Consider the following 9,489-nt stretch of genomic DNA (forward strand, 5'->3'; position numbering starts at 1 on the left):
GACGGACCGGTATTACAGTATTATTATGATATGATAGCCTGATATGAAAAATATAAGAGTATCCTAATCAACTTTCACTTACTTTCATACGCGTTTCGATGTCTTCTTCTTGTTCTTCTCTGTTCTGGTGGGTTAAAAACATCCGCCAGAAACGTGTCCGTCTGTAATACCGGTCCGTTGGAAACACTTCCGTTGTGGCCATTTTGCATTTGTGTTGTGACCTGTTTGCATTTGTGTTCCTTTCTTTAAATGCATTCACCTGACACTTCCCGGCCACCGAGTTTCCGCAACGGAAGTGTTTCCGACGGACCGGTATTACAGACGGACTCGTTTCTGGCGGATGTTTTTAACCCACCAGAACAGTTAAGAACAAGAAGAAGACATCGAAACGCGTATGAAAGTAAGTGAAAGTTGATGAGGATACTCTTATATTTTTCATATCAGGCTATCATATCATAATACCCGTCCGTCTGTAATACCGGTCCGTCGGAAACACTTCCGTTGTGGCCGGTTTGCATTTGTGTTCGTTTCTGTAAATGCATTCACCTGACACTTCCCAGCCACCGTACATTTCAGAGTATTTACACCTCGTCTCAGAATTAAGTCAAGAGTGGACTTTTATCTCTTTATCATTTACAGATTATTGTTCCACTGACTAATATCATACTGCTGCTGGTAATGCATTTAAAAACTATGAATGGAATCTTTTTGTTGATGAAGAAAAAACATTAACATATAAGATTTTTACATTTAGAATTCTTGACTGTATCCATAAATACAATAATATGGTGTTTACCATAGCTTTATTTGAATATAATGTCAGATATTCAAACTAATTTGTCAATAAATGTCTTTTGAAAAATGAAGACATTAATGAGTGAAGTGACATGCTTTAAAGCACGTGTCAAACTCAAGGCCCGGGGGCCAAATCGAGCCCTTTAGAGCAGTGTTTCTCAAAGGGGGTACGTGTACCCCTAGGGTAACACACACACACAGAGAGAGAGAGAGAGCTGTAACCATAACTCCGCTGAAGAGGTCGCGCAAGGACTTCTGGATGAGCTCTGCTGGAGAGTCTGAGTGCGTGTGCGTCACCCTGTGCGTGCGTGCGTGCGTGTGCGTGTGTTTCATTCAAAGAAACGCAGCACCATGCAGCCAACCTCTCTTCTCCTCCGTCTGATGCGCTTGTTCGGAAACAGGTTTGATTATATTTAAAAGTGTGACCCAAACAACTGTCTGTTCTAATATTAGCTGCACGGCTGCGGACTTACTATGAAGTCTATTATTATGGTCTGAATGGCCTCTGATGTGTTCCAAACATTTACACTTTAATGTCTGCAGCTGATGGAAAAAAAACAACAGTCACCCTCAAGTATAACAGCATGTACTATATTATTATAATATAATAATTAATGTAAATATCATAACAAATATTAATAATATATATATATCAATATTATTATATGTAAGGTTTCATTTATTCAGACAACATTTTTTTCAGGAAATTAGATCTCCTGACAGGTTTCAAAGGCTAACTGTCAGTCTTCCTCAGAGGCATCTGAAAAGAAAACATATCAGGAGATCTAATTTCCTGGGGGAAAAAAAAGTTTTCTGAAGAAAAAAAAAAATGAAACCTTACATATTTATTCAAGAAACAAGACAAAATTAACTTGCTGGAATCAATATTATTATTATTTATTATTATTATTATTATTATTATTAGTAGTAGTAGTAGTAGTGCATCTCACTAATACATATGAGACCATGGCAACTCAAATATCATTAGCCCTTATTATTATTAATATTAATATTAATTTTATTATTATTATTAATAACAAAATAATTTTTCTGAACTTCCGCCATTCATTTCCTCACATCGGCAATAAGATAAGGTTATTCTATTTCTAATTTTCTAATATAATATACTACACAGGGATCATACTGTCACCTGAATGGGATTGAAAGAACTTTTGGTTAAGAAGGAGGAAAAAAAGAAAAAACAGAAACAGTTCTCTCCTCCCCCACAGAAGAGGAGACCGCCCACCACAGACAGTTAACCCGAGACCCCTTATAGATTTAAAAAGAGAGGCTGCATTCTCAGACTGACACTTATTCAACACTGCCACCTTAAGCAGATTATACTTTACGCGCTGCCTGTGGGTTTTAAAGCCGAGCTTCACTTTGGCTCTCCATCATCATGTTTGGGATGCTCAACCACCATCTTCACACGGGCATTTTTCTCTTGTTGGTTTGGCTTTGTCATGTCATGGAACATCAAAAAGTTGAAGGTAAGCTGTGCTCATCAGTTTATTGCTGCTGCTGCTGCTGCTGCTGCTGCTATGCGCTCCCAGCCACTGCTGCTGTCAGACAGAACGCGCGGCTGTCATGTCAAGCAGACATGGAGAAACTTTCCAAAGTGGTTTTGCCATTTATTTCACCAAAAAAACGTCTGTCTCCATCTGACAGTGGCGTGCGTAAAGCTTGTAGAAAGCAAAGCAGGTGCCGTGTGAGAGTCTCCAAAGTGAAGCAAGTTTTGCAGCCTGAGCACCTGGGAATAAATGTCAATTCCTTCATTCAGGGAACATCCATTGCTTCACAGGAAACACAAGAACAGACTTGAGCTGAGGGGCGTTTTATTACAATTTTTTTTTTTATGTATTTCTATAATATCTGTATTATTATTATTTTTTTAAACATTTTTTTTTTCAATATAAATGTTTAAAAACCAATAATTCAATCAGAAATGTTTGGATCTATTTGCCAAATGTAAGCCTTGTGCTGATATTTCAATGCTGAAATCATGTTGCCATGTTGCTGCTGCATTGGTTGGTCTATACACATCCTGCAGTTGTCTGGAGCAAATGATAATTTTGTTGCAGAGGAAACAGGGCAACTATACTCAAATGTTCATGTTTCTGTCTCTCAAATAAACTTTTGTAATAAAGAGAATGAATATATATGGAGTAAGAATAGCCCTTACTTGTCTGGGGCGGTGTGTTTAGCTTTGACACCTAAAAAAACGAGGTTTTTCTCAGAAGAGACACTGTGTGACTCTTATTTAACGCATGTCTAGACGCTCCAGTTTCTGTCCAGAGATAACAAGGAGCCCCGGGAATAAATAAAGCGTAACCCCCTTAAAGATTCTCCCTACTTTTCTTGGGGGGTTTCAAGCTGCATTGTAAGGGCTGTCAGTCACAGTTGGGATAGGCAAGTGTTAACAGTCTGGGGAGAGGGGAAAAAAGGAAAAAAATGAGACAAAATACTGCGGGTGAAAGAGGAGGGAGGAGGGCGCGTCTCGGATAATACAGCAGGCTGCGTGTGTGAGCGGGTCAGCAGTTTTTTACATGTCCAGCATGGCCCATTCGAGCTTTTTTTTTTTGGTGTGTTGTCTGCTTTGCAGCCGGGAACTGTTGGCTGCAGCAGGGGAAGAACGGAAGGTGCCAGCTGCTCTACATGTCCGGGATGAGCCGGGAGGAGTGCTGTCGGAGTGGAAGACTGGGCACGTCCTGGACCGAGGAGGACGTCCCCAACAGCACGCTGTTTAGGTGGATGATCTTCAATGGCGGAGCTCCGAATTGCATACCTTGCAAAGGTGGAGGTGCACTCATTTCCCTTAGTTTAAAAAAATCCATTTTGAATGCATCTGTCATTTTGTCTGAAAAACCTGTGCGCAACGGGTGTGCGTAAATCATCCTTTTGTGTCCACCTCGTGCGTATTAGGATGTTTATTTCCATTCACCCACAGAAACCTTTACCATGTATCTTTTTTGTTGTGTTTTGTTTTTTAGAAAGCTGTGATAATGTGGACTGCGGGCCGGGGAAGAGGTGCAAGCTGAACAGACGGAGTAAACCGCGGTGCGTGTGCGCGCCAGACTGCTCCAACATCACCTGGAAAGGACCGGTCTGTGGCGCAGACGGAAAGACGTACAAGGACGAGTGCGCGCTGTTGAAGACGAAGTGCAAAGGCCACCCGGACCTGGACGTGCAGTACCAGGGCAAATGCAAGAGTAAGGAAGGTTTTTTCTTCATTTGGTGGAATGTTCATAATGTGGTAGTTTAATGATTCATCTGTACACAAGTTGTGTGAGACGGTAAATGTTTTTTTGTCTTGCCAGAAACGTGCCGTGACGTCTTGTGCCCTGGGAGCTCCACATGCGTCGTGGACCAGACAAACAACGCATACTGTGTGACGTGTAATCGGATTTGCCCCGAGGTGACGTCGCCTGAGCAGTACCTGTGTGGGAACGACGGGATCATCTACGCCAGCGCCTGCCACCTGAGGAGAGCCACGTGTCTGCTGGGCAGGTCCATCGGGGTGGCCTACGAGGGCAAATGCATCAGTAAGTGCATGTGAGACATTTGTGGCCCTGTATGCGCAGGCATTGGCAACTGTGGCCCTCCCTTTAAATTTGAGCGACCCCCTGAAGTAAATTTCACAAGATGACTTCAAAAAACATACAAAATTACATAAATATACACGAGACTAGCCATTCTCAACTGGTGGGTCAGGACCCAAAAGTGGGTCACAGACCTGCACTGGGACAGTCACGGACAGCTGGTCAGAAATAAATAAATAAATAATAAATACTTAATGTCTCTCATTATTTTTACAAGAAACTTTTCTTTTGACAGGCATGTTGTGAAAATTACACAAAATAAATAGAAAAATACACAAATTGAGAGAAAAATTTTCAAAATAACAACAAAAAGGGAGAACATGCACAAACCCTCTGTTTGTTGGTCATTGTTCTAAGTGCTGACATGAATGTTGATAATGTGGCCCTCGAATCAGACAATAACGTTTTTGTGGCCCCTGCTGTAAAGGTTGCTCACCTCTGGAGTGCATGTTCTTCCTTAGCCTGCAGCTCTGCTGTAATTCACTGCTCATTTTTGCCAACATTCCAGTGAGGAGGGGGCGGTGGAGGGGGGGGGGGGGTGGCTTCACGGAGGGTGTGTGTTTGGTTGTTGCTTGTGTTTGCTCCAGGATTGATAGACATCTTATTATTTCCTGATGTTGGCAGCAAAAATCCCATGTGGGAGCAAGGGGAGGGGGGAGCAAAGAGAGAGTGAAATGGGGGGGGTGTATGACGATGAGAATGCAAAAAAGAAGAATAAGCATAATAACTTCTTTCTGTTGCTCATTGCTAAACTAAAAGTGGACTTATTTTGCAGAACGTGACCTTTTGTAGTGTCGTCTTTTGTTCCAGAGGCCAAGTCATGTGAGGACATCCAGTGCAGCGCGGGAAAAAAGTGTCTGTGGGACGCTCGGATGGGCCGGGGTCGCTGCTCGCTGTGCGACGAGACGTGTCCCGAAAGTAGGACAGACGAGGCCGTGTGTGCCAGCGATAACACCACGTACCCCAGTGAATGTGCCATGAAGCAAGCTGCATGTTCTCTCAGGGTGCTGCTGGAGGTCAAGCACTCGGGATCTTGCAACTGTAAGTAAAATGACAACAAAGCAAAAACAACGATAAAACAAACAAAAAAAAAAGAAACAAATCACTATCCCCTTCTTCTTCTCCACGCAAGAGACAATAATTCATGTCGCTTTTTCCAAGAACATTCTGCCCTGAAAGAACCCCCCCCATCCCACCCCACCCTCCAAGCCCTAAATACCCCCCAAGCCTCCACCGGCTACATTACCAAGCCCAGCTCTTGGGAATGATGGATGAACTTGCATGACATTGACTTTGTTGCTGGTTTTGGTTGTTGTTGTGTTTTTGTTTTGTGTGTATGTGTGTGTGTGTGCGCGCAATTGTGTGTGAGTGTTTGTGGACCTTTTCGTATTTGCAACTCTTCTGGAAAACAAAAGAAATGGCAAAAAAGGAGAGAGAATAAAATAGTTTTTAAATGACAAGCTAATAATCAAGGTTAATTTTAGTTTTCAGTGATGTTAACTGGGAGCAGATTGCCTTAAATGCAGAACTCTTTATTAAACCTTGATGGATTATTCATATCATAGTATGCATATCCATGCTTTGTGACATCTTGCTAAAGATGTTTTGTGTGTGTGTGTGTGTGTGTGTTTGTTTAAACTTTGGTTGCTTTTAGGCTGTAATCAATCAATATAAATGCACTGCCTTCGTGTGACATTTGACACATTTGCCAACGTTTGCCACACTTTGTCCATAAGGGTGATTGTAACACTGGTGCCATGTTCAGGATAATATGATTTAACACTGATAACAATGATGCAGATCATCAAACTATATTTGTAGACCAGTGTTATTCAACCTTGGGGTCGTGATCCCATGTGGAGTCGCCTGAAATTCAATTGGGTCCACCTAGTAATTGATAAAAAAAAAATGCTTTTTGTAAAATTATTCTTTTTGAATTAAAACACAACACACAATCTTAATCAACCGTATTATATAATATGTTATGGTTTAATTTATTCAGACGGTTTTTTTTTTTCAGGAAATCAGATCTCCTGACATGTTTTGACTGCCAACTGTCAGTCTTCCTCAGGGGCAACTAGTGATTTCTTTGATGTATCCCTATGAGTTCTTTCATAGTGAAAGCATCAAAGCATCTACTGATCGCTTTCATGTGTCCTTGGTTTCCGGGGAAGACCATCGGGCTGATTCTATATTTTTACTTTCTTAAATATGAATCTAAAATATAATAATATTTAATATGATATATGTATGTAATATAAAAAATAAGAAGTAATATATAATACAATAGAATAATAATAAATCATGATGTAATAATTTAATTAAATAATGAATAGTATAATATAATATATGACTAATCCTGGCTACTTTGTGTTTGTAACACAGTATAACAAACATAATCAAACACTAATTCGAGGGGGAAAAATAAAGTCTTTGGGGTCGCCAGAAATTTGTGATATTTAAATGGGGTCACGATCCAATAAAGGGTTGAGAACCACTGTTGTAGACCAATGTGAGCAGCTTAACGCGCTCACACGCAGAAAGTGGTCAAATTGAACCATGAAGCAGTATCACATTTACATTCCATTACATGGCTGTTTGTTAAAGTGTCTCACTCAGTGTTACTTTTGGATTTTCTGACGATGTGACAATGAGATTTTGGAAGAATTCAAGGGACCAACTTTATGATCACCTTCATGAGCTAAAAATATAAATGTGATCATTTGCAGCTTCAGCTTGTAGAAACAGAACCTCTCCATTAACTCTTCTCCACATTTTTTATCATTTGTGCTGTTTCCAGGGAATGTGTTGTGTTGTCCATCAGAAATGACAAATCCTATATCTACAGTATATCCGACTGATGATGAGGGACTGCCTGTCTGTGTGTAATGTCATTCTCAAGTTATATAGTTTGTGTGCATTTTTTTTTTTTTTTTTGTGTAGATCTTTTTTTTTGTAAGAAAAAAAAGAAAGAAAAGGAAATACCTCAGATTTGTGTTGATTTGCTCAGGCCTGGCGGGGGCCTCCCTAACTTCTACGTTTGAGCCAAACCTTTAAAACAATAATCAGAGAGAAGAAATGAGCAAATCCACAAAAGAACACAAAAGGCACTTTTTGTGTTGTTGTGTGTGTCTCCCTGGACCCCATCTTAACCCTCGAGACCCCCCTTCCTCCCCTACTTCTTTTTCCATCCTTCTTCCATTATTCTCTTGTTGCCAAGTCACCTGACTCCTCCTCAAAACACAAGAAATACTATTGTTCAGTGATATTTTAAGCTGTTATGTCCATATTTATACAGCAGCTACCATATATTCTCCCATATAGCCATAACAGAAGATCGGGAGGAGGATGAGGAAGATGAGGACTCAGACTACATGGCCTATGTCCATTTATCTTCTATACTGGATGGATAGTTCCCCGTCATTAGGGGGAACATCTGAGAGCATAAGGAATCATGTCCATACTGTACATTATGTGTATGCTTATTTATTTTTGGACGCAAAAGGAAGTATACATATAGTTCAGTCTGCTAGATTTTTATTTATATGTTTTTTTTGTGTGTGTTTTATAATTTATACCTTTACATTGTCAGACTTACTATCTACCATGATATATTGTGTTGCTACTCATGTCTCTCCCCCCCACAATCGTTTGCGTCCCGTTTTTCTCTTCTTGTCGTTTTTGTTTTGGATCATAAAGAAATATATTTGTCCAAAGAAAAAGCAGTGTTATTTATTTGTCATGTTACAGTGTAAGTAAAAGTCCTCTACAAAGCTGTAAATTGCATTCCCTGAGCTGTAAAAATCTGCTTGTTCCCGTCAGATCTCTATCACAGATGTTTATGTCACATACGTAAATGCATGTTTAGGCTGTGAGTTTATTTATTGGGATTATATCAATCATTTTATGTATGTACAGAAGTGTTTCTGGTTTGTTTACAACTATAATAATAACTGACCAAAGGGATTCTCTCAATGGTTTTTCTTTTCTTTTTCATTTTTCTTTTTTTTCTTTTCTTTTCGTGTTTATTGTGAAAGGTTTAACACGGTAGTGTGGCGATGAATCAGAGAAGAAGAAGAAGAAGAAAAAAAAAGAGCCATTTGTTTGCTTTTTTTGTTGTTGTTGTTGGTTTCAGTCCTGTAGATTGACTGCATTTATTGTGTCTCATCACATTAAAAGCAGAGGTAGAGTCTTGGAATGATACTTGATCACTTTGGAAATAACGTGCCATTAACATTTTACGAGCTTTTCTTCTTGCCAATGTGCTCCGTACTGCTTTCACACAGAGCTGAAACCAGTTCTGCAGTAATCAACACAAATATCAGACTTCATCTCTCTCTGTTTCGTTTTGTTTTTATTTTCAAACATCACACGGTAAATAAATACAACATTTCTGTCATGAATATATAGTTTTGTATTTTTATGTAAATGTCATGTGTACATACAAAGTTTGATGGTATTTGTACAGATATGAAGAGTGAAACAATAAAAGTTTTTTTTTTTTCCTTAAGTTTTATTGCTCTTTGTGTGAAAAGGACGTTTGCTTCAGACCATAGTGTACTCTCATAAATAGGATGTCACTTGATTCATAATTTTGAGACAAAAAAAAAACAAACAGTAATACTAAAAAAATGTTTATATTAATAATTGATCAAAAAAATGAATGAAATACTTCGTCACAGATAGTCTGGGATCTGTACCTCTCACTGTTAACCATAATAAGTTGATTAGATATATAAATGACTTGATTGAAATTGTACTCAAGTACAAGTAAGTCATACATAAAATACTCAAGTACAAGTAAAAAGTAGCTCAATTAAATAGTATTCAAAGTAAAAGTTACTAGTTTATTTTTGCTAATAATTCTAACCAGTTCCCTTGCATACAATAAACATCTCATCAGAATCAGAATCAACTTTATTGACCAAGAATGTATGTTATACACACAAGGAATTTGACTTGGTGAACTGTGATCTCTCTAATAGTGTAAACATTAAATAATAACAATCAACTAGAAAAAATAATACTAAATATAAACATAAATATAAACAGTAGTTAGACTAGAATGTGCAAAACTAAATAAAATAACAAGATA

General features: G+C 38.9%; 1 protein-coding gene across 2 annotated transcripts; it reads left to right on the plus strand.

Annotated features, from left to right (window-relative positions):
• Positions 1–2,092: 2,092 nt before the first annotated feature.
• fsta (follistatin a) lies at positions 2,093–8,910 on the plus strand. Of its 2 annotated transcripts, none has more exons than XM_028458629.1 (6): positions 2,093–2,285; positions 3,398–3,595; positions 3,786–4,004; positions 4,113–4,337; positions 5,205–5,435; positions 7,719–8,910. In XM_028458629.1, the coding sequence occupies exons 1-6, from the start codon at positions 2,195–2,197 to the stop codon at positions 7,805–7,807; spliced, it is 1,053 nt and encodes a 350-aa protein (XP_028314430.1). In that variant the 5' UTR covers positions 2,093–2,194; the 3' UTR covers positions 7,808–8,910. The 2 variants fall into 2 exon arrangements, with proteins under 2 accessions (XP_028314430.1, XP_028314431.1); XM_028458630.1 differs by having other exon boundaries at positions 3,398–3,589.
• The last annotated feature ends 579 nt before the right edge of the window (positions 8,911–9,489 follow it).

This window comes from Gouania willdenowi, chromosome 9 (assembly GCF_900634775.1).
Source record: "Gouania willdenowi chromosome 9, fGouWil2.1, whole genome shotgun sequence".
NCBI lineage: Eukaryota > Metazoa > Chordata > Actinopteri > Blenniiformes > Gobiesocidae > Gouania > Gouania willdenowi.

What these genes read in the sequence shown, in the direction of transcription:
- fsta (XM_028458629.1), top strand. Translation starts at nt 2,195, where the DNA reads ATGTTTGGGATGCTCAACCACCATCTTCACACGGGCATTTTTCTCTTG. An exon ending in GTACCAGGGCAAATGCAAGA is followed by an intron (nt 4,005 to 4,112) that starts GTAAGGAAGGTT and finishes TTGTCTTGCCAG; the next exon opens with AAACGTGCCGTGACGTCTTG. An exon ending in GCACTCGGGATCTTGCAACT is followed by an intron (nt 5,436 to 7,718) that starts GTAAGTAAAATG and finishes TCTCCCATATAG; the next exon opens with CCATAACAGAAGATCGGGAG.